Source organism: Stegodyphus dumicola, chromosome 3 (genome assembly GCF_044657685.1).
Source record: "Stegodyphus dumicola isolate Sdum_Otavi_A_Nest chromosome 3, ASM4465768v1".
Lineage (NCBI taxonomy): Eukaryota > Metazoa > Arthropoda > Arachnida > Araneae > Eresidae > Stegodyphus > Stegodyphus dumicola.
In genome coordinates, this window is record NC_140770.1 from 124392728 (window position 1) to 124418028 (window position 25301).

The window sequence follows — 25301 nt, forward strand, 5'->3', positions numbered from 1 at the left end:
TTCAGTTCACTTTTGAACCTGAGACTTGCAATTCTCTTCCGTTTCTCGATATTCTGGTCACACGTAACACATCCAACTTCAGTACTACAGTTTACCGTAAACCTTCATCGGTTTGCCTTCCACCACACTTTAAATCATTTCATCAGACTAAACAAAAGTTAGCTTCATTTTATTCCTATGTTTTCCGTGCTCTTCAAGTTTGCTCCTCCAAACTAGCCCTTGATGAAGAACTAAATTATTTAAAAGCAATAGCTATTGACAGGGGCTTTTCACCCAACATTATTAATCAAGCAGTTAAAAAATTGTCATCTCAACACACTAAAAGCCACACTCTTATTTTAGGAGATTATAAAAATTCTGCTGTCATTCCCTTCTTTCCATCAATTAGCTATAAAGTTGCACATATTTTGCAGAAATTTAACTTTCGGGTTGTTTATTCTCCCATCAATAAAATTCCATACTCAAGGACCCCATTCCGGATATGAATTCCTGGGGTATTTATAGGATTCCTTGCCAGTGTGGTTTAATTTACATTGGTCAAACTAAGAGAGCCTTAAAATTTCGCATCAAAGAACATGAGGCATATGTTAGAAAAAAGGAAACACAGAAGTCTTCTGTTGCTCAACATTGTTGGTCCGAAAATCACACTTTCAATTTTTCTGCTGCCAAAATTATTCAAAAAACATCTTCCATTGGAGAACTGGATTTTATAGAGGCATTTCACATTCATAAAAATCTTTCTGTTCTAGTTAATGATCCTAATTCCAATCCAAATTTGCCTTCGGCTTTTAGAGAAATTATGTTTTAGTTCTGGTTTCGCCAACAGATGGCGCCACTTTCTTACTACTGAAGATGATGGTTCGGTAAAACCATTGAAACTAGTCCTGTGAAAAAAAAAACTAAAATTTTGTGAATATAACGCTGATTTTTGTTGTTTGACTTCTGAATTAGTATTTATTCAGCGTGTTATTGTGTCTTAATTTGATCAGATAGTTCAGTTTTATGTCTAAGGCCATTTTTGGTAATTAAGTCAATTGGGATGCAATCACAACGCTTACCCGAAGCCGAAAATATAGAAAAGGAAAGTCAAGGGTTCATCAATTCTAATGAGAATGCATTAGTGAAGTTAAGCACTGCAGTTTTACATAATTTCTGAGTAAGCTATTCTTACGCATTGAAATATTTCTTGCATTTAAACTTGTGTTCCAAATTAAGATTTAACTTAAAATTAATGTAGATAATTACTGAGAGCATTAGATTTTTGTAGAGTAGTTTAAGTGTGATGAGATTGCTTGGTGTCACGTGATATGAACCGGCGAATTAGTATGTTGAACCATGAAAGCATAGTAAATTCTTAAATTAATGTCTTTTTACAAATTTATTGTCTTTTTATAAAGTTTTAAACGCTATTAAAATGTTTATGCCTTCAAAAAGAGAATTCTTAGAACTAAAATTTTTTTAATATTTTTTATGTGTATACTGTTTGTTGTCGCCAATAAAGTCTGCTTGGCGAGATTTGCGCCGGCGAAACGGAAAAGTACCCATGTTTTTTCTAGTATCAATAAAATATGGACTATTGAAAAAATGCAGTTAATCATTAAAACTTTAAACTCTGTATTAAGCGTAAAATATAATTCGACCACTTTATAAGTGAAATTCCACGACATTTTAATAAATCATCCGAATCTATTTCAAAGGATTCACTTGGATAAAAAATATACCTGTGAAAGAAAATCATAATTTTTTTAACAAAATTTTAAATTAATTAAAAACATAATACTCAAATTATAGTTTTTACAAATATTTTTATAGTTACCAATAGTTAATAATAAATATATTTTTGTATACACAAATATATGAATGTATACAATAAAATACATTTTTTGAATTATTGGTTTGCTTTCATAACTAAATTATAATTCTCATTTCATTCCATTTGTCTCGCTTTGTCTCAATGAAAATGTGGTCACTTTACACTATTTATTATTTTTAAAATGTCAAAAAAGAATTCCTCTTTCATTTTTTTTATGTGGGAATACATGTTTAAAATTAAAGTCTTAGGCAGTCGTGATCTTGGCCAAAAGTAGAATTTGTTTTCTTATACAATTAGGAATGATGGGGAAAATGTCTGAGTCACAGTGCCATATATAAACGGCCTTTAACTGGGTATGAGTTGAACGTTCTGTGTGCAAGATGAGATGCGTATTGCAGTAAAAAAAAAAACTGAATGATGATTTCATTTAGAAGTGTCATAAGAGCCTGAAATAAAACCAATGCCAAGTGATGTGCATCCACCTAGTACTTCATTTTAGCCAAGTACAGGTATATATGTTTAGTACACTCAATTCAAATATGAAATAAAAAAAATATTAAAAACTAACTATTATTAAAACGTTTCCTGCCATAAGTTTACGAACACACTTCTCTTATCAAAATTATGTACAAAATGCGGATCATGTATGTATTATATAATCTGTAAACATAATTATGTACTATTATTTAATTATGTCCTATGCATTACTCTCATATTGAAACTTAAGCTATAATCGAAATTATATATACTTGAAAGGAATTTTGTTATTATGACTTATAAGGTTATGGAATGCATTCAATTTTCTTCAGGCATTACCTGGAAAAACCAGCCAATATTCATACGCCGCTTTTTTTCTGTTTGGGCTATTTTGTTCCATAAGGAACATACTTTAGCACAACTACATAAATCGCGTGCATTCATATATTTCAACACATTTTCGGCGATAGGAGGAGATGTGGATATCACATGCCCAAAATTCATATTCTACAGATCTATTCGAAAATGACAAACTAAACAATACCTTCGAAATCGAAAGGTAAATAATTCAGGTTCTGATTATTTCACTTCCCTTCAAACTACGCGATATTTTTAAAAGTTGCACGTACGTGCACGCAGAGCCATTTCAATCTACATACTGCAATTTCTAATATTTTCAGTCATTTAGAACCAAGAATGCGGTTTTCAGCATTATCAATTTAAACTTTGCTTCTATGTCAAGTATATTAGTCATTAAGCAAAATAAACACGTGCTTAGGGCCTCGGAGCACCTGTTGGCGTAGAAGTGTTGATCCATAATGACAAGTACATTGGAGACGCGGCAGGTTAAATCTTCAGTTTTATTTTCAGCAATATATGTTGCGGCTACACACAAGTCAGCACATTAAATGTGCTTGTTCCAAAAGGCTTAAATTTTTTATAACTTTGCAGCAAGAAAGCAGCAGCAGCCAGACAGCAGTCTAGCTAAGCCAAAGAGTGGAAAGCAAGTGCGTAATGTTCAGGATGAAATCTTAAGTCAAACTGTATTAGTTTTGGTTCTCCAAGCATTTTGATTGGATAGTTAATATTGCTGTAAAATTATTATTGGCTGCTTAAGTTTTAGTTAAATTTACATCACCAGAATTACGTAAGAGTCATATGATATAGATTTTTCTCGAAATGACGCAGTGCAAATAGATGTTACTATTTTTAGAATAGAGAATTATGCTTTTCTTTTGAACTTCTTTTATATGAGAGCTTTCGTCGCCCAACCGGTATAGTGGTTAGCGTCGCTGACTGCCGTGCCGGAGATGGCAAGAATCTCCGACATGGAAAGGCTAGATGTTTGTAAATATATAGTGTCGGTGCGCATGGCGGCACTCTAAATATGTGGTGAGCCGAAAGTCCTCTCGTGTGGTTTGGGGAAAGGGAAGAGGGGTGGGAGACCCTGGGATCCGTCTTCCCCCCCGGGGTGCTCTCCACCAAAATTGGGGTAGCGGAACTGAGCAAAATCGCACTGTCACCTGTAAGGTGCTCAAGAGACGAAAACTAGCACTATTTGCCACGAGGTACATCGTGGCCTTGGTCTGATGTTACGGCAACTGAGCATAAGTAACAGCAATAGCGGAAGAGGTTTCAAGTGATACGTGGGAACAGGCAGTTTCTCCGGTTTATTGTGAGCAGAAGTCCTTAAGTTTTTGAAGCCAGCATGTGACAAAGACGGCAAAAATGAATGACTTTTGAAGTCCACTAGAATTCCCACTTTTAGGAAACGCTTTTATATTGTAGCCACATGTCAAATTTTCTCGTAAATACAAAAAGTGTGAGTTGGTTGAGGGTAAGAATTACTACTTTTCTTGCGCACTACACCAATTATTGCTTTAAAGCTTGGTTATGCAATTAATTTATTTACATAAATCTTATGATAATGGTTTACTCGAATAAAAGTTAAAAAAAGTTAAAATCATCTCTCCTCTTCCTTGCTTTCTATTCACGTTTCCTATTTCTTTCACAGTTTTTCACTTTTTCTCGTTTGGCAGAGTGAAATAGTTTATAACTCTGACGGGCATTAATTTCATTACTAGTGTTCGTGTGCATAATTTTATGCTAATGAAATCTTAATGAAACAAAAAAATATTTAATTTTTTTTTTATTTTACTTCAATGTATTGTACATTATAAAGTTTATCCGCACAAATGTTATGTATATAAATTATTATTTTTTTTTTATTATTCTGAAAGCACTTTCATGCATTAAAGCTTTCCTCAGCATCAAAGTGTAAGAAAATTAAAAAATGAAATGGTGTGGAGATTCAGTATCGACGATTACCATGAAAGGCCGAAGACACCAAATCTTATGTAATCTAACAACCTAGTAATGTGACTTCGAGAGCCAGAGTACACTCTGTCCAGTGGCGTAGCTAGGGTGGCGTAAGGGGGGACATCCGTCCCCGGGCGCAGCATCCAAGGGGCGCCAAATTAATGATACACATTTCAGAATGAAATGTTTTCCATTCTTGGAACACAGAAAGGGGCGCAAAATCCGTAGGTGTTTCCGGGCGCTTAAAACCTTAGCTACGCCTCTGTCTTATAATCTAAAGACCTCATCTTAAACACATGCGAGCTAATTTGCATTCTGGCATGGAAACGGAAAGAAAAAAAATGACAGCAAAGATCTAAGGTTTAAATAAAAAAATAACTAGTTAATTAATATAAAAGAACTCTAGGACTTACCTAAATCGAAAAAATAATATAAATTATGTATTAAATTTATATTATTATTTCTTCTCTAAACCAATAACTGATAGATTAAAATGTTTCTAGCAAAAGTTAAGAACAGCAGTACAAAATTTATTGCAGTATAGTTAGGCATTTCTGGAGAACATTTCATCAGTTTGTTTGTAACATCATAGTGTTACGAATTTGGTATTTAAAAAGCTAATGTTAGTTCAATTATAAATTAAATGGTTTTATTTCTCGCGCAGTGCAGCGCGTGACGAATATTAAAAGAAAGCTAAGCCGGAAAATTGAAAATACAAGAGCGCGTGCTTTAAATAAATAAATATCTCTTTTTGATTTCGAGAAAGTACTGGAAAATTCTAGCGCGTGATTTTTAAAATCCTATAAAAGGAGGAATACATCTCAGTTCGTAGTAGTTGCTTAGTTTGTTGTTGTTTAGAAAACTGCTGTTGTTGATTATAGCGAATTCGCGGATTAGCGTTCTTTAGCTGTTTTGAATTACGTTCTATTGTACATTTGAGTAGTTAAAAGATAACTACTGTGAGATATTGTAATACTGCATGATAATTTGAAAACATTTAAGCATTTTTGTTGTGATAATAAAAAGTTTTGTTCATTTTTCATCGGACTTGTGCATTCACTTCATAACGAAGCCGTACGCACGCAACAATTTTTGGTGTCAGAAGTGCGATTTGAATGCCAATAACAAGAGGGATGGAAGAACAATTGAGACAGCTCATTACTGCTTTTGCTGCGTTCCAAGAAAAGATGGAAGCTGGCCAATCATCTTTTAAAGAAGAAATTAAGGAGAAAATGGATGCTGGTCAAAAATCCGTACAGGAAAAGATTGAAGCGGGACAGGAAGAAATGAAATTGGGCCAGGAATCCCTTAAGGAAGAAATGAAAACGGCACAGGAACAAATGAAATTCAGCCAAGAATCCGTTAAGGAAGAAATGAAGGCCATTCAAACTGGTCAATTAACTTTTAAAGACGAAATAAAAGTTGTTAAGGAATCTGTTAAAGAAGAAATAAAAGCTGTTCAAGTCAAGATTGAAGAAAGTCAATGCGAAATGAAAAGAGAAATTGCCTGCATAATAGAAACCAAATTCGATGCTATGGAAGGCAGAATAGATGTGGTTGAGAATAAAGTGGGACAAATTGAGGAAAATGTTTCTTCTGTTAAAGAAGAAATAGAAGATAGAGTTTGTTCCGTTCAGAAACAAATCGAACAACAAATTGATGACCAGGTTTCTGCGGTTGCCAAAGAACTGGAAACTTTAAAGAAATTCGTAGCGACGGCTGGGAGTAAGAGTGATGATTTTAAATTCTTACCGATGCCTGCTCGTCCATCTCTGAAGCTATCCACATATGATGGGAAGACATCCTGGCAAGTGTATAAGACCCAGTTTTCTATCGTGGCGGATGCGAATGGATGGGATTCCCAAGCTAAGGCCTGTCATCTCACCGCTTCTCTGAGAGCGATTATCCTGCAGACGCTTACCGAAAGCAAAAGGTTAGATTTCGAAGCTCTGTCCGGTGCCTTGGAGTTGCGCTTTGGGGAGAAGTGTTTAAAAGACTACAGCAGGCTCCAATTAAAATCTCGTCAACAGAAGCCTACCGAAACACTTCAGGAGCTCGCCGCGGATGTTGAAAGGCTGTCCCATCTCGCCTTTTCGGAATGCCCGACAGAAACAAGGGAAATCCTGTCCTTGCAATACTTTATCGACGGCATCCGAGATACTGAAATACAGAAAGCACTGCGAATGGCGGATGTTAAAGATTTGAAAACCGCTTTAGTGTACGCCATGAAGTTCGAGGCAGCCCAGGAAGCAACTAATAGAGACCGCTACCCAGTTAGAGCTGTGCGAGTCCATGAGCCAGTGGATCAACTGATGGCTCGTTTAGATGATTTAGCCAGACAAGTGGACTCTTTGATACGGAGTAGGAGCGAGAAGAAAGTGGCTCTAAGGTGTTGGAGATGTGGTAGTGAAGGTCACCTAAGACGGAATTGCACAACATCCCGAGGTACGGAAAATAAGACCATTTCCCAGCAACGAAGCAGTAAACAAATTAGTGACCATATCGAGGAACGGAGGTTGCCAGATAATGAAAAACCTTGTTTTAAAGCGCTTAAAATTTATACAGTGAGTGGCAACAGTAACGGACTGTCCATTAATGGGAATATCGATGGAGTTCCTTGCAATATGATCATTGACACAGGAGCTAATGTTACCATCATTAGGAAAGATTTAGCTGAACAGTTTAAAGATAAACTTATTCGGACGCCATCCTGTGTTACCCTTCAGACTGCGTCTGGTGACAAGATCGACATAACTGGGAAGTTAAACGTAAACATCACGTTTGGAAGTGCCGCCTACCATCACACGGCATATGTGGCGGATATTACAGATCCATGCATATTCGGATTGGACTTTTTAAGGAAATACAATTTTTCCTTAGATTTCAAAAACAATAAGCTGCTTTCAGCATCTGATGGCATGACTATCCATCCTCAAAAGGGATCCTCGCCTGGAAATGTCGACGCCTTGTCCGAAAGATCGAGCTCGGGAAGCTGCCGAAATCATACCAGGGTCGAAAAGAAACTCAAGACTACCAGCTATTCTCCATCCCAGAAGCTCTTCGGTCGAGACCTTCGTCTGCCTTGTGACCGCCTGTTTAGTCGCCCTACGGATGCGCCTTCATCGCCTGAGGAACACATCCAAGATGGCCAGGCCCGGTTTGAGGGGATGCACCGTTCTGCACGAAAGCGAGTCAACTTGGCGACGGAGAAAATGAAGACCAGATGCGACACAAGAGCTACTAGACAGAGATCCAACAAAGGAGACAAGGTGTGGTTGTGGAATCCAATTCAACGAAAAGGACTGAGTCCTAAATTACAGTCACCTTCGGATGGTCCATATACAGTGCTGAACACGAATGACGTCGTGGTTCGGATCCGTGAGTCTTCGAACTCTTACGACAGGTTAGCTTATTACTATGGCCATAGTACATAATGTAAATAATTGTAAATAGTATCAGACCATGGTCCTTTTTGTTTTTAAATGTGTATTTGATTTGATTTGTATTTAGTATTTCATTTGCACTTAGTATTTGATTTGTATTTAGTATTTGTTTTGTATTTAGTATTTGATAGCATTTGATTTGTTTAAGTTAGTTATTGCATTTATTGTTCATGTTGTTTGATATTGTAATGTAATGTTTATGCCACAGTTGTAAGTTTAGCTTCCTGTCCAGGGATTGTACTGCCCGGGACGTGCAGTCCTTGGGAAGGGGGCAGTGTTACGAATTTGGTATTTAAAAAGCTAATGTTAGTTGAATTATAAATTAAATGGTTTTATTTCTCGCGCAGTGCAGCGCGTGACGAGTATTAAAAGAAAGCTAAGCCGGAAAATTGAAAATACAAGAGCGCGTGCATTAAATAAATAAATATCTCTTTTTGATTTCGAGAAAGTACTGGAAAATTCTAGCGCGTGATTTTTAAAATCCTATAAAAGGAGGAAAACATCTCAATTCGTAGTAGTTGCTTAGTTTGTTGTTGTTTAGAAAACTGCTGTTGTTGATTATAGCGAATTCGCGGATTAGCGTTCTTTAGCTGTTTTGAATTACGTTCTATTGTACATTTGAGTAGTTAAAAGATAACTACTGTGAGATATTGTAATACTGCATGATAATTTGAAAACATTTAAGCAATTTTGTTGTGATAATAAAAAGTTTTGTTCATTTTTCATCGGACTTGTGCATTCACTTCATAACGAAGCCGTACGTACGCAACAATTTTTGGTGTCAGAAGTGGGATTTGAATGCCAATAACAAGAGGGATGGAAGAACAATTGAGACAGCTCATTACTGCTTTTGCTGCATTCCAAGAAAAGATGGAAGCTGGCCAATCATCTTTTAAAGAAGAAATTAAGGAGAAAATGGATGCTGGTCAAAACTCCGTACAGGAAAAGATTGAAGCGGGACAGGAAGAAATGAAATTGGGCCAGGAATCCCTTAAGGAAGAAATGAAAACGGCACAGGAACAAATGAAATTGAGCCAAGAATCCGTTAAGGAAGAAATGAAGGCCATTCAACCTGGTCAATTAACTTTTAAAGACGAAATAAAAGTTGTTAAGGAATCTGTTAAAGAAGAAATAAAAGCTGTTCAAGTCAAGATTGAAGAAAGTCAATGCGAAATGAAAAGAGAAATTGCCTGCATAATAGAAACCAAATTCGATGCTATGGAAGGCAGAATAGATGTGGTTGAGAATAAAGTGGGACAAATTGAGGAAAATGTTTCTTCTGTTAAAGAAGAAATAGAAGATAGAGTTTGTTCCGTTCAGAAACAAATCGAACAACAAATTGATGACCAGGTTTCTGCGGTTGCCAAAGAACTGGAAACTTTAAAGAAATTCGTAGCGACGGCTGGGAGTAAGAGTGATGATTTTAAATTCTTACCGATGCCTGCTCGTCCATCTCTGAAGCTATCCACATACGATGGGAAGACATCCTGGCAAGTGTATAAGACCCAGTTTTCTATCGTGGCGGATGCGAATGGATGGGATTCCCAAGCTAAGGCCTGTCATCTCACCGCTTCTCTGAGAGCAGACGCAGCGATTATCCTGCAGACGCTTACCGAAAACAAAAGGTTAGATTTCGAAGCTCTGTCCGGCGCCTTGGAGTTGCGCTTTGGGGAGAAGTGTTTAAAAGACTACAGCAGGCTCCAATTAAAATCTCGTCAACAGAAGCCTACCGAAACACTTCAGGAGCTCGCCGCGGATGTTGAAAGGCTGTCCCATCTCGCCTTTTCGGAATGCCCGACAGAAACAAGGGAAATCCTGTTCTTGCAATACTTTATCGACGGCATCCGAGATACTGAAATACAGAAAGCACTGCGAATGGCGGATGTTAAAGATTTGAAAAGCGCTTTAGTGTACGCCATGAAGTTCGAGGCAGCCCAGGAAGCAACTAATAGAGATCGCTACCCAGTTAGAGCTGTGCGAGTCCATGAGCCAGTGGATCAACTGATGGCTCGTTTAGATGATTTAGCCACACAAGTGGACGCTTTGATACGGAGTAGGAGCGAGAAGAAAGTGGCTCTAAGGTGTTGGAGATGTGGTAGTGAAGGTCACCTAAGACGGAATTGCACAACACCCCAGGGTACGAAATATAAAGCAGATGATTTTACCAGACAAGTCAGTGGCTTGAGACGGAACAGATGTGAAAAGAAAGTAGTTCTAAAGTGCTGGAACTGCGGAGTTGAAGGCCACATACGAAGAAACTGCAGAACACCCCGAAGTACGGAAAATAAGACCATTTCCCAGCAACGAAGCAGTAAACAAATTAGTGACCATATCGAGGAACGGAGGTTGCCAGATAATGAAAAACCTTGTTTTAAAGCGCTTAAAATTTATACAGTGAGTGGCAACAGTAACGGACTGTCCATTAATGGGAATATCGATGGAGTTCCCTGCAATATGATCATTGACACAGGAACTAATGTTACCATCATTAGGAAAGATTTAGCTGAACAGTTTAAAGATAAACTTATTTGGACGCCATCCTGTGTTACCCTTCAGACTGCGTCTGGTGACAAGATCGACATAACTGGGAAGTTAAACGTAAACATCACGTTTGGAAGTGCCGCCTACCATCACACGGCATATGTGGCGGATATTACAGATCCATGCATATTCGGATTGGACTTTTTAAGGAAATACAATTTTTCCTTAGATTTCAAAAACAATAAGCTGCTTTCAGCATCTGATGGCATGACTATCCATCCTCAAAAGGGATCCTCGCCTGGAAATGTCGACGCCTTGTCCGAAAGATCGAGCTCGGGAAGCTGCCGAAATCATACCAGGGTCGAAAAGAAACTCAAGACTACCAGCTATTCTCCATCCCAGAAGCTCTTCGGTCGAGACCTTCGTCTGCCTCGTGACCGCCTGTTTAGTCGCCCTACGGATGCGCCTTCATCGCCTGAGGAACACATCCAAGATGGCCAGGCCCGGTTTGAGGGGATGCACCGTTCTGCACGAAAGCGAGTCAACTTGGCGACGGAGAAAATGAAGACCAGATGCGACACAAGAGCTACTAGACAGAGATCCAACAAAGGAGACAAGGTGTGGTTGTGGAACCCAATTCAACGAAAAGGACTGAGTCCTAAATTACAGTCACCTTCGGATGGTCCATATACAGTGCTGAACACGAATGACGTCGTGGTTCGGATCCGTGAGTCTTCGAACTCTTACGACAGGTTAGCTTATTACTATGGCCATAGTACATAATGTAAATAATTGTAAATAGTATCAGACCATGGTCCTTTTTGTTTTTAAATGTGTATTTGATTTGATTTGTATTTAGTATTTCATTTGCACTTAGTATTTGATTTGTATTTAGTATTTGTTTTGTATTTAGTATTTGATAGCATTTGATTTGTTTAAGTTAGTTATTGCATTTATTGTTCATGTTGTTTGATATTGTAATGTAATGTTTATGCCACAGTTGTAAGTTTAGCTTCCTGTCCAGGGATTGTACTGCCCGGGACGTGCAGTCCTTGGGAAGGGGGCAGTGTTACGAATTTGGTATTTAAAAAGCTAATGTTAGTTGAATTATAAATTAAATGGTTTTATTTCTCGCGCAGTGCAGCGCGTGACGAGTATTAAAAGAAAGCTAAGCCGGAAAATTGAAAATACAAGAGCGCGTGCATTAAATAAATAAATATCTCTTTTTGATTTCGAGAAAGTACTGGAAAATTCTAGCGCGTGATTTTTAAAATCCTATAAAAGGAGGAAAACATCTCAGTTCGTAGTAGTTGCTTAGTTTGTTGTTGTTTAGAAAACTGCTGTTGTTGATTATAGCGAATTCGCGGATTAGCGTTCTTTAGCTGTTTTGAATTACGTTCTATTGTACATTTGAGTAGTTAAAAGATATCTACTGTGAGATATTGTAATACTGCATGATAATTTGAAAAAATTTAAGCATTTTTGTTGTGATAATAAAAAGTTTTGTTCATTTTTCATCGGACTTGTGCATTCACTTCATAACGAACCCGTACGCACGCAACAATATTTTGTTTTACGAAGCAAAATTATTTGTGCATTGATTTAAACAAAAACATGAAGTGTACTTTAATTCACTTCTAATTTATGGCTTGCTAAATTTCCGTTAAATTTTTCATTTACATTTTTTACAAGTTGTGAAAGATGAAAAGAGGGATTTCTAGTCTAGATAGTGTTTTCTTTATAGTCTTGGGAAGTTGACATACTGTTTGTTCATAAGTCGATTATGTCAAAGGGAGAGAGTGCTGTCTGCCTAGTGGAAAGAATGGTCTCTGAAAGAAAGTAATTCGTATTTATTTACATAGAAAAAACAACAAAAATGCTTTTGTAATTAGACCATTATCTCGGTTTCGTACCTAGCATGAACTACTACTGTTCAGTGGCCAATCATTTGGGCACTTGGTGGGAATTTACTGTATTGATAAGACTGCCTTAATTTTAGCTCTCACAGATGATAGGTAATGGAATATTAAGGGTAAACAAATTATTTATACTAATGTTTAGATTAGAAATGAAAGTAAAGAAAAATGTGAAATAAATTGCTTATAATTTTAAGAAACGATACAGAATACACTCTTTTAAGGTGGGCATAAAATGCTGAATGATATTATTAAACTATAAGGTATTTTCTCCGGCCATCCTAGCGTGTCTTCGTGGTGTAGTGCTTGTGCACACTGGGCCGGTATTCCAGAGGACCGTGGTTCGATTCCCGGCGAAGACGTTTGCTAATTTATCATCTTTCCTGCTTCCAAAAAAACCTAATGTCTCTACAGTGGCCCCGAACTAAAAGGGTGTTCGATGAGGATTTCTTCTCTCCCAGGATTTCGCGATTGGGTCACCTAAAAACTCCAGTCACCCTTTAAAAGCGGGAGTATATAAAGTATTTCTCCCGCCTTCCTAGTGTGCCTTCATGGTGTAGTGGTTCTGCACACTGAGCCGGTATTTCAGAGGTCCGTGGTTCGATTCCCGACGAAGGCGTTTGCTAATTATTCATCTCTTCTGCTTCCAAAAAAATCCTAATGCTCTGCAAACTTTTCTTCTTAATTTATTAAATGATTTACTTTATTCATATGCCTTTTTATTTACTATAAACTAGAACATCAAAAAATCTTATAAAATGGAGTAGGAAGCTTTAAATAGGGCGCAAAAAAGAAAGAAGAAAAAAGAATTATGCGATGATCGTGAATGGGCAATGAAGAAAATCAAAAGTGTTGATCAGTATTTACGAATTGAAAATTCTAGTCAAGAAGAATATCAGGCATCAACTTTGAGCTCACAGGAACAGCCAGCAGAAAATTGCGAACATTTAAATGGGGCATCAGACTGTTCGAATATAGTTTTAAGAATTAAAAAAGTACCAAAAATATTTCGACTGAAATCACTGTAGAAAGTGAACTATCAAAAAATATTTCAGCTACAGTCATAAACAGTGATGAAATGTCAGACAATATTCCAACCTCTTTTAGAGATGTAAAATATGAAAAGTATCCATCCGATTTTGGTCATTATTCAGAAATTTTTACAAAGAAAGGTTTTATTTTAAATTTCCGCATTTGTAAACCAAAAGATGCCGATTCTCACTAAAACAAAGACAACAGATCTTTTTCTTCTGCTCATTATACAATGATTAATAAGTCCGTTTTAGAAACAGATTTTGCTTTGTTATTCACTTGAACTCAACAAAGATTATTGCGAACCATGTTGGTTAATTTCAAATAAGCAGAGATGTAGTCGACAAGAATACAGGACTGGCAAACATTACCCATAATGGAAGAAAAAAAAAAAAAAAAAAAAGCGCGAGAGAAGTTTTCATCATATCGCAAGTTGTAAGCAAATAACTGTATTGGTCAAATATGGGAAAAATCTGTAAAAGACGTTATAAAAATGCTCTCAAGCGCTGTTAAGTATTTGAATTCTGCAACATAAAATGAGTTAATTGATTGTTTAAGTAGTATTTGCTTGAAAACAAAGCTTTTGGATGAAATCAAAAATTCTCTTTTTTATTTCTTTGTACGAATATTGCGCACAAAGTAATCGTAATTTCGAAAAACTTCGGTTATCATATTTTAATGGAAATATCCATTTTGACCATTCCCGAAACCATCTAGGGTCCACCAGCGGCCGAGCGGTAAAGTCGCTGAACGCTGGTAGTTCGGTCGAGACTCGAATCCCCCGAACGGCACGGCTGCATGGGCCTTCGTAGATTTTCTCCATGTGTAACGTGCATACGAGCCAGTTTCCCTTAGAAAGAACTCCTCGAAGGCTCCCTAGGAAAATAGCCATCGAGACTTTGCCATAATTGCATAAACCAAACCGAATCCATTTTTTTTTTCTTTTTTTGGCGGGGGGGGAGAGACGGGGACATCTGTACGTGCAGACAGAATAAAGGACTCGTTTTTCCAAAAGGGATTGTGAAAGGGATTTTTTCTAGGCATTCGTATGTTCGCATGTACGTACGTATGTATGCAAATATATGTATATACATGCATCGTATTACCAAAAACGATTAGCCGTAGAGCTTTGAAATTTTGCACATGGGGCTGCTATAATATCCATTTATGAACTTCCCTTTTCTATTGCAATTGCCAGTGTACGTATACGTATATATCGACTCCCTTACCCGGCTTTTATTTTCACAATCGTTGGTAAACCATTATTTTCCCATATACGACTATTAGTTTCACAATCGTCATATCTTCCCATTATAGAAGTGTTTTAAAGGTGAAAATGTTTTGGCTATGTCAAATTTAAAGAAACATAATTTTCGACAAATAATGAAATTTAATTTTTCATTTAGTCTACCGGTTCCTATACTTATACATGGGAAAATTTTGTACTTGTTATGAAAAATAAGTTAGAAGAAGTTTGCCTCCCGTACGACAAAAACTGGCCGGGATATGTAATTCATAATTTGAAATTTTTGATTTCATTTTCAACTTACCTTGAGGATCGGGTAATTAAGTTAAAATTATTCGAGGCAATAACTTTAAATGAAATGCAACTAAAAAAGTGTACATGCAAAAATGTCATGTGTCTCCATATCAAATTTTTAACTGTTCAACCTGATCTAATAAAAACTTTTATCAAAATATTGGCTTCTGGAAACCTCGATTTTTTCGGGGGGGATTAGTATTGTAAATTTACTGGGGGGGACAAGAATTTTTTTTTCATAGGTGCCCTAGAGTTCTAGTTACGCGACCGGAACTACCTACTAGAAGATAACGAAAAGGGAAACAAATGGATGACGAAGATTAGTCCGACTATACTTTTAGTTTTCCTACCAAACAATTTGAAGTTACTGTTCTTAATTTTATAATGGATAACACCATTTCATAGATGGAAAGTAAGTTTAAAGGACATAGGATGTTGTATGAAAGCATATCACTTCTCAATCCCCAAAACTTTTCAATGCCATTGTCGCCGAACACTATCGACTATTTATCTATATTATTAAGGTACTGTGCATGTGTAACAATTGATAATCTTAAGGAGGAATATCAGGGCCTAGTAATTAAGTGCCTTCGTCTAGCTTTTAAATGTACCGGGAAGATGCCTAAATGGAACACCAAACATTAAATTTAAAATCTGCAACAGAATTTTACCGTGCAGAACAACTTTATGAAAAAAGAATTCAATAAAAATATATTACATATAAAAAAATTACAATGAAATAAGCAATATCCCTTAATACAAAATATGAATTATCTTAATAAATAAATTAACCAACTTCCAATGGCCTTCTCTCTACAAGCGTCGAGAGAAGACAAGACCCAAGAGAAACATTAAGTTTAAAAATTGCACAGAATTATCACCCTCATTCATCCAAGTGGCAACAGTGCTGATATCAGCAACAATGGCAACAGTGATATATCAGGTAACAATGGCTGCGAGGCATTGTTGCTGTTGAATTATCGATTTGGTGCGATTTCATCAAAAAAAAAAAACATAAAATTAAAAAGAAAACTCATTAAAATTTTGGAAAACTCCCTTCGAGGTGTACTGGCTCTTGTCTAGATGCATCTATGCACCAAATTTCGTAGTCCTGGGTCTATAAGCTTACGCGCAGCACGAACGAAAGACACACACACGCGCAGACAAGCAGACTCTTCCTTTATTATATTGTTGCGTACGTATGGGTTCATTATGAATTGAATGCACAAGTCCGATGAAAAATGAACAAAACTTTATTATTATCAAAACAAAAATCCTCAGATATTCTTTCAGTATTACAATGTCTCACAGTAAATATCTTTTAACTATTCAAACGTTCAACAGAAGTTAATTCAAAACAGCTAAAGAAAACTAACCCGCGTATTCGATACAATCGACAAGAGCAGTTTTCTAAAAAACTCTTAAAACAACAACAAACTAACTAATAATCGAACTGAGAGGTTTTCACGCCGCTTATATAAGCTTTTTAAATGCGCGAGAATTTTCTAGCACTTTCTCGAAATCAAAAAGGGATATTTATTTGTTAAATGTTAAATGCACATGCTCTTGTATTTTTAATTTTCCGGCTTAGTTTTCCTTTAATATTCATCACGCGCTGCTCTGCGCGGGGAATAAAACAATTTAATTTATAATTCAACTAACATTAGCTATTTAAATACCAAATTCGTAACACTGCCCCCTTCCCAAGGACTGCACGTCCCGGGGAGTACAATCCCTGGACAGGAAGCCAAACTTACATGTAAGGGATAAATGCACTAATAAATATTACATTACAATAACAAACAAAATGAACAATAAATGCAATAACTAACTTAAACAAATCAAATACTAAATGCAAATTAAATCAAATACACATTTAGAAACAAAAAGGACCATGTTCATACACTATTTACAATTATTTCCATTACGTACTATGGCCTTAGTAATGAGCTAACCTGTCGTAATGAACGACTTAGGATTTAGAGTTCGAAGACTTACGGATCCGAACCACGAAGTCATTCAGCCTGTTTAGGACTGTATACGGACCATCCCAAGGCGACTGCATTTCGGACAGAGCCTCTTCCGTCGAGTCGGATTCCACAACCACACCTTGTTTCCTTCGTGGAATTGGTGTTCAGTAGCTCTTGTGTCGTATCGGGTCTTCATCTTCTTCGTCGCCAAGTTGACTCGCTCTCGTGCAAAATTGTGCATAACTTCAAACCGGGCCTGGAGAACTTGAATATATTCCTCAGACGGAGGACGACCAAACAAGAGATTACAAGGCAGACGAAAGTCACGACCAAAGAGCATCTGTGATGGAGAATAGCTGGTAGTCATGCGTTTCTTTTCTATCCTACTATAATTTCGGCAGCTTCCTGAGCTTGGTCTTTCGCCCAAGGCGTCGCCATTTCCAGGTGAGGATCCCTCTGAGGATGGATAGTCATATCCTCAGATGTTGAAAGCAGTTTGTTGTTTTTGAAGTCTAAAGAAAAATTGTATTTCCTTAAAAAGTCCAATCCGAGCATGCATGGATCTGTAATATCCGCCACATAAGCCGTGTGAAGGTAAGCGGCACTTCCAAATGTGATGCTCACGTTTAATTTCCCAGCTATGTCGATTTTATCACATGCCGCAGTCTGGAGGGTAACACAGGATGGCGTCCAGATGAGTTGGTCCTTAAATTGTTGAGCTAAATCTTTTCGAATGATGGTGACATTAGCTCCTGTGTCAATGATCATATTGCAAGGAACTCCATCGATATGCCCATTGATGGACAGACCGTTACTGCTGCCACTCACTCTAGAAATCTTGAGCGCTTTAAAACAGGGTTTTTCATTATCCGGCAACATCCACTCCTCGATATGGTCATTGATTTGTTTCCTGAGTCGTTGCTGAGAAATGGTCTCTATTTCCGTGCTTTGGGGTGTTCTGCAGTTCCTTGGCACATGGCCTTCAGCTCCACAGTTCCAGTACTTTGGTTTCTTGTCAATCCTTTTCCGTCCCATGGCATTTAATTGCCTGTTTAACCCGCCTCTCTTATTTTCCGTGCTCTGGGGGTGTTCTGCAGTTCCTTCGTGTGTGGCCTTCAACGCCGCAGTTCTAGCACTTTAGGTTTGGTTTCTTCTCACCAATATTCCGTCTCAAGGCATTCACTGGACTTATTATATCATCCGTTTTAATATCCGTGCTCTGGGGTGTTCTGTAATGCCGTTGTATATGCCCTTCAAACCCAGATTTCCAACACCTTAGAGCCACTTTGTTCTCACTCCTACTCCGTATCAAAGCATTGACTTCTCTGGCTAAATCATCCAGGCGAGCCATCAATTGATCCACTGGCTCGTGAACTCGCGCATCTCTGACTAGTAGCGATCTCTACAAGTTGCTTGCTGCGCTGCCTCGAACTTCACGGAGTACAACAGAGCGCCTTTTATGTCCTTCACATCCGCCATTCGCAGAGCTTTCTGTATTTCGGGATCCCGGATACCGTCGATGAAATATTGCAGGGACAGGATTTCCCTTGTTTCCATCGGGCACTCCGAAAAAGCGAGATGGGACAGCCTTTCAACATTGGTGGCGAGTTCCTGGAGTGTTTCGATGTGCTTCTGTTGACGGGATTTTAATTGAAGCCTGCTGTAGTTTTTAAACACTTCTCCCCGAAGCGCAGTTCCAACGCGCCGGAAAGAGCTTCAAAGTCTAATCTCTGGTTTTCGGGAAGAGTCTGCAGGATATCTGCTGCGTGTGCTCTCAGAGAAGCGGCAAGATGGCAGGCCTTAGCTTGGAAATCCCATCCGTTCGCATCTGCAACTATAGAAAATTGTGTCTTATACACTTGACAGGAGGTCTTTCCATCATATGTCGATAGCTTCAGAGAGGGACGAGCAGGCATGGGTAGAAATTTAAAACCCTCCGGATTGCTCCCTGCCGTCGCTACTAATTTTTTTAAATCATCAACTTCTTTGGCTACAGCAGCAGAAACCCTTTCCTCAATTTGTTGTTCGATTTGTTGCTGGACGGCCAAAACTCTTCCTTCGACTCGTTGCTCCACAGCCGATACTCTCTCTTCTATTTGATCTTTGACCGAAGAAACCTTTTCTTCAATTTGTCCGACTTTATTTTTGACAGCTCCTATTCTGTCTTCCATAGCCTCGAATTTATTTTCTATTACGCAGGTTATTTCTCTTTTCGTTTCCTCTTGAACTGCTTCAATCTTTTCTTCAATGGCTTCCATCACCTTTTTAACGGTTTCTTCCATCTTTTCCTGACCGGCTTCCATCTTTTCGTTAACTGCTTTCGTCTCCGCTTTAACGGATTCATTTCTTCTTTAACATAGTCTTTCATCTCTTCTTTAAATGCAGCAAAGGCTGCCATGAATTGCCTTAACTGTTCTTCAATCGCTCTAGTAATTGGCATTCAAACCCCACTCCTGACACCAAAAATTGTTACATGCGTACGGGTTCGTTATGAACTGAATGCACAAGTCCGATGAAAAATGAACAAAAATTTTCTATTATCACAACAAAAATCCTCAAATATTCTTGCAGTATTACAATATCTCACAGTAAATATCTTTTAACTACTCAAACGTCCAACAGAAGTTAATTCAAAACAGCTAAGGAAAACTAATCCTCGAATTCGCTACAATCAACAAGAGAAGTTTTCTTAACAAGCTCTTAAAACAACAACAAACTAACTAAAAATCGAACTGAGAGGTTGTCATGCCGCTTGTATAAGCTTCTGAAATGCGCGGGAATTTTCTAGCACTTTCTCGAAATCAAAAAGAGATATTTATTTATTAAATGTTAAATGGACGTGCTCTTGTATTTTTAATTTTCCGGCTTAGCTTTCCTTTAATATTCCTCACGCGCTGCACTGCGCGGGGAATAAAACAATTTAATTTATAATTCAACTAACATTAGCTATTTAAATATCAAATCCGTAACAATATGGAGAGATTACACAAATAGGAGCTTGCTTGAAGCCTAGTTCATTATCACCACTTTTTGGTGATCTAGCAAATCTTCAGCCTTCAACTGCTGGACATTTCCTAATAAGAGCTCCACTTTTGTCGATACCTGCATCCAACGATACTGTAGATTCTTTGTCCTTGTTTTTCTAGATGGACCTTAATTCAGAAGCTTAGAGCTAACTTCTGGAACCCAAGTGTGGAATGCTTCAAGCATTTGCAGACCCGCTCAAAATAGAATCTAACTTCAAATTAGAACAATTAGTTTTAACTGAAGGATGAAAACAACACTCTAGAGAAGTGGACCTTAATCAGCTTTAAGGAGATTGTTCATGCCTACGAGCGCGCGCCCGGTCATCAAATTTTTACTGGTAAATTTATTGACAAGAGTAATGATTCAGAGAGGCGAGAGATCTAAGAAATGAATATGTGTTTACCTTACTACTGAGTGTCTATTTAATTTACAATACACTATAGAGTATGATCATATAACTATATTATCTAGGAGAAACAGAAATAGCTTTCAGAGAACTTTTCTGATACGCATGGACTAAGCATCAGATGGAAGGGCGGATCCGAGCCGTCACTAGTGTAAGCCGGCTTCAGTCCCAAATAATACCGGATAGCTGTTCAATGAGGATGGAATGTTGTGGCCTGAATAAACACTTTTCTCTATCGCTGAATAGCTTCGCAAAAATCGAGAAAGAAGGGCATTTAATTAAATGGGCGATACGTGGCAGCAGTATGAAAAGGATTTTTCTTTGATTTGTATTTAATGAAGTGTGATCAGATTTTGTTTGTGATAGTTCGATTTAGTAAATTTATTTGGAACTGGATTGAGTATTGATTTAGTAAACTTATTTACCCCTGAATCATTACATGTAGAATAAGATGCGGCCAATCTCATTAGATTTATCATAGAATTTTGTCGAATTATTGCTCAATTGTCAAAGCAAATTACGAGGATTTTTAGCCATGCTTCCGGTTAATTGGAGGGTGTCCGCCGATAACATCGCGGAAAAAACATCGCGGACGAAAACGTCGCGGAGAAAACAACGCAAGGCGAAAACGTCGTGCTACAAAACATCGTGGGAGAAAACATCGCAAAGAGAAAACATCGCAGTTCTAAAACATCGTGCTACAAAACATCGTCGTCGAAAATAAAGCGGTTCAAAAACTTCGCAGTTTAAAAACATCGTCATCGAAAATATCGTGGTAAAAAATAAAGTATCTACAAATCATCGCATGACGATAACTTCGCAGACATGCTTTTTTCAGGTTTTAATTATTGTAAATGGATATTCCCATAATGATTTGTGAGCGCAGTATGTAAAGAAGGATAATTTTTATTTTCACATATTTTATTAACTAATAAATGTTTGCTGAAAAAGTAAGAAGGAAACTTAAGCATAAAAAATTAAATGCAAATTATAGATTATACTTTTCATGAAAAATTACCAGTAAAAACTTTATAAAAATGATTTATTAATGGCCTTTGTTAGTTAACTATGTCGGTTTAAAATTCTGTTAAGTGCTATAAGTTGCATTAATTTTCTATGCTCAAGTTTCATTCTTATTTTCTCAGCAAACATTTATTAGTTAATAAAAAGTATGAAAGTAAAAATTATCCTTCTTTCCATCTTGCGATCACAAATCAATATGGGAATATCCATTTACAGTTATTAAAGCCTGAAAGAAGCATGTCTGCGATGTTATCGTCATGCGATGATTTGTAGATACTTTATTTTTTACCACGATATTTTCGACGACGATGTTTTTAAACTGCGAAGTTTTTGAACCGCTTTATTTTCGACGACGATGTTTTGTACCACGATGTTTTAGAGCTGCGATGTTTTCTCGTTGCGATGTTTTCTCCCACGATGTTTTGTAGCACGACGTTCTTGCCTTGCGTTGTTTTCTCCGCGACGTTTTCGTCCGCGATGTTTCATCCGGCTGTAACCAATTGGAGCTATCCTTATAATTTGAATATTGATCAATTCCAAATTAAAGGATCTATAACAATTCCTAAATAATACCGGATAGCTGTTCAATGAGGATGGAATGTTGTGGCCTGAATAAACACTTTTCTCTCAGTTATCAGTTTTATGGGATAGACAGACACGTCGGTAGACATGGTGACACCATTAGTTATATACATAAAAACATTCTTCCTTTTTGCATTAATAACTCACTATTCCTCACTATTACGTACACGTTCCTTTGAAAGAACGGTTATCACTTTCCAAACAGGCAACGAAAACACTGCTCAACCACAGTGGTTCTCAATTCGTGGTCTACAGAGCATTGATGTTCCGTGAAGCCACTTCGCAAAACAAATCAAGCATGCAACTAAAAATCATTGCAAAGAAGAAATCAATGCAATGTAAAATCATATTTGCTTGTGATTTTAATTCGAAAATGCGTCTGGTTATATATGTGATATTTCTTACACTTAATACACATCTAAATGCTATAAAATATAACCTCATATACTAGACTGAGTGGTTTCTGTTAGATTCTGTGCAGTTTATTTATGAATAAATGATAATAATTCAATTTTTATGCTTAAAAGAACTTTTGGAGTGTACAACTGGTCATAATCATTTGAAGTGATAGCTTCGTATTTTAATATGTTAAAAGTATCATGGAATTTATGTAACCGAGACAAGCTCCTCAGTATCTCTATCTATTTCGTCATTCGAACATACCACTGAGCTTGTGTACGCAATCATTTAACGGGTATTAAAGCAGCAGAGCTAAAAGTTTGGTGTTTAAGCTAGAAAAATTCTCGTATCCAAATCCATAGAGAGTCGATGTTTTGATATTTGTATCGACGGAGCAGCATCTGGGACGGATCAGTCAAAAGATTGGTTGTCTTAAGCGAAAACAGTGAATCTAAACATAATATTTCATCACTGGTTTTTGCCCCGAGAAGTACTGTACTTGTCAAAGAAATAATGTCTTAGAAACTATAGTTTCAAGTATAGTTTCCACGACTGATTTTATTAAAATGCAATCCAAGAAAAGCAACACAAACAAACTTTTTTCATCTACAGAAGCAGACCACGAACGTTTGCTTGTTCATGTAGAAGTGAGATTGCTTTCACGTGGACAGGTTTTTTAAACTATGTATTTTAAGTAAAAGATGACTGTGGATTTGTTTCTGAAACAAAAACACGAAACTTTTGGAAAATATCTGAAAAATGATAATTGTTGCAATACTTTGACCTGTTCTTATTTTTTTTCTTACTTTATAAGGTATTTCTCTTGCCTTCTTGGCATGCCTTCGTGTAGGGGTGGTCTGCACATAGGGCGCGTATTCCAGAGGTCCGCGGTTTGATTCCTGGCGAAGGAGTTGCTCATTTTTCAATCTCTCTTGCTTCAAAAAAATACCTAATGTCTCTAGAACTTCAATACTGAAAATTTAAGTGTGCAAAAAAAACAATGAAAATATTCTTTCTTACATTGGGAATTATGTGCAATGAAAAAAAATTACTATGGAATGGCTACATAAAAGAAAGAAACACAGAAATGCTGCCTTCTGTGCAAATGCAAACGAAAATCTGGATTTTGAATCTCGTAAGCATTGCACATATTTCACATTCCTGCATCGGTATAACCCTACAAATTTCTTTTATAGTCGAACATTTAACAATAATTGAAAGAAATTTTGAAAAATTTTCCATTGCTAAATATTGCATAATTTTATTGGATAAGAAATCCGTTTGTTTCTCCAGTTTCATTCTGAATGAAGAACTCATATTTCTGTTTTCAAATCGCAGATTAAAACTGAAGTTAACTGAAAATATTCCTTAAAAATTCTGAATAAACGGATCCAGCAAAAAAGCAATAAACAAATTATTATTTTTCACATCATACCTTTACGAGGCAAGATTTTTAACAACGATTAATGAAACAAAGAAACGCGAGAGAAATTTAGAAGTGGAGAAGCGAGAGGCATTATCATTTATTTGACCTAATATTGCTGAAATGTGCAAAGATCACCAAACTCATGTATCTTATTAAATTTCGGAATATGTTAAGCACTGCAGTTTTAAATAAATATGCTTGCATCAATCAATGTCGGTATTTTATGCTTTCATAAAAGTCACACTTTGAAGTAGAACACTTTGAAGTCACAATGCGATCACCGTAGGAATTCGTTTTTTCTTCGCTTCAAGAATGGAGTTATTTTTGCAAGCAATATCTTTTTTCCTTCTATCTCACGCCTGTTTCAAAAAAGGATGGTAATCTCTGTTTAAAAGCTTATGTTGTGTTATCAAAATTCGTCGCGCGCCAAAAAAAAATTTAATTAAATATTTTTGACTTACATATCATTACTTATTATCGCACCTGATTCTCATTACCTGCAACGATGTAGAGGCGGCACTTGCCGGAACTTCAGAATAATATATATTCTTATAAATACATTCATTTTATATAAATAAATAATTTAGGGTTCTAAAACAATGCACATAATTCATAATCAATTATGCAGTCAATACATTTTAATGATACACTTACTGGCTGCAATTACTAATAAAATTTATAAAAAAAAGTCTGAAAGCTTTCAGATTTTACTTTATGCACAAAGGGACATTTCTTAATTTAATTCAACAGCAATATCGAAAAAAAATTTTAAAAGGAGCAAAGCTTTAGAATTTCCGATACGCAGTCTAAATTTTACGTATATATATATACATATATACATTGTTGTCATTGCTCTCTTTGAAATCGTTGAGTTTGGTAATGAAAAATTCGTTAAAGTGTTACAAAATATGAAAGCGATAATAAAACAAATTTCAAATTCCAAATTTGGGTTTCCTGATGACCATATTCGGTAGAAGATTACGCTATTTTAAAATTTTATGGGTCTAGGTACCGTTCTTTTATCCCAATGTGAGAAACACACATACATTTATGGAGATTCTTCATTATTTAATTTTTTTTTTAAATATAACACGGGACGATAATATTTAGTGGCAACAATTTGAAAAGTGAACCGACATTTACAGTGAATCAACGCAAAATGCCAAAACAAAATTAATAGTCATTCAGGGCAAATTGTCCCTTTGGACTAATAACTGTACCATCAGTGTATGTAATAAAATATATTCTTAACTGCATGCATTTTACACCTAACAACTCTGTGATACCTTAATACATCCTTTGCCAGGACAAGTTTTTTTTATTTATGAGTTTGCAGTATTTAAAAACAACAAATGTTGTTCTTATGTTACCCGGTATCATTCTTACTTGACATGACCTTGCCTATGTTTCCACGCAAACTTTCTAGTTGGTAAGGCTGTGCTTAGCA

General features: G+C 36.7%; 1 protein-coding gene and 1 long non-coding RNA gene across 2 annotated transcripts in view; one reads left to right on the forward strand and one right to left on the reverse strand.

The window, feature by feature from the left end:
• The window catches only part of LOC118198971 (F-box only protein 22-like), a 34753-nt gene extending 31886 nt beyond the window's left edge, over positions 1–2867 (reverse strand). The window contains exon 1 of the mRNA XM_085813277.1: positions 2630–2867. Within this exon, the coding sequence (XP_085669403.1) occupies positions 2630–2794 (165 nt within the window). The 5' untranslated portion in view covers positions 2795–2867. The remainder of the gene's footprint in view (positions 1–2629) is intronic.
• Positions 2188–25301, forward strand: part of LOC146998080 (uncharacterized) — a 142893-nt gene continuing 119779 nt past the window's right edge. Inside the window, exon 1 of the long non-coding RNA XR_015040257.1 lies at positions 2188–2322. This is a non-coding gene — a long non-coding RNA (uncharacterized LOC146998080). The remainder of the gene's footprint in view (positions 2323–25301) is intronic.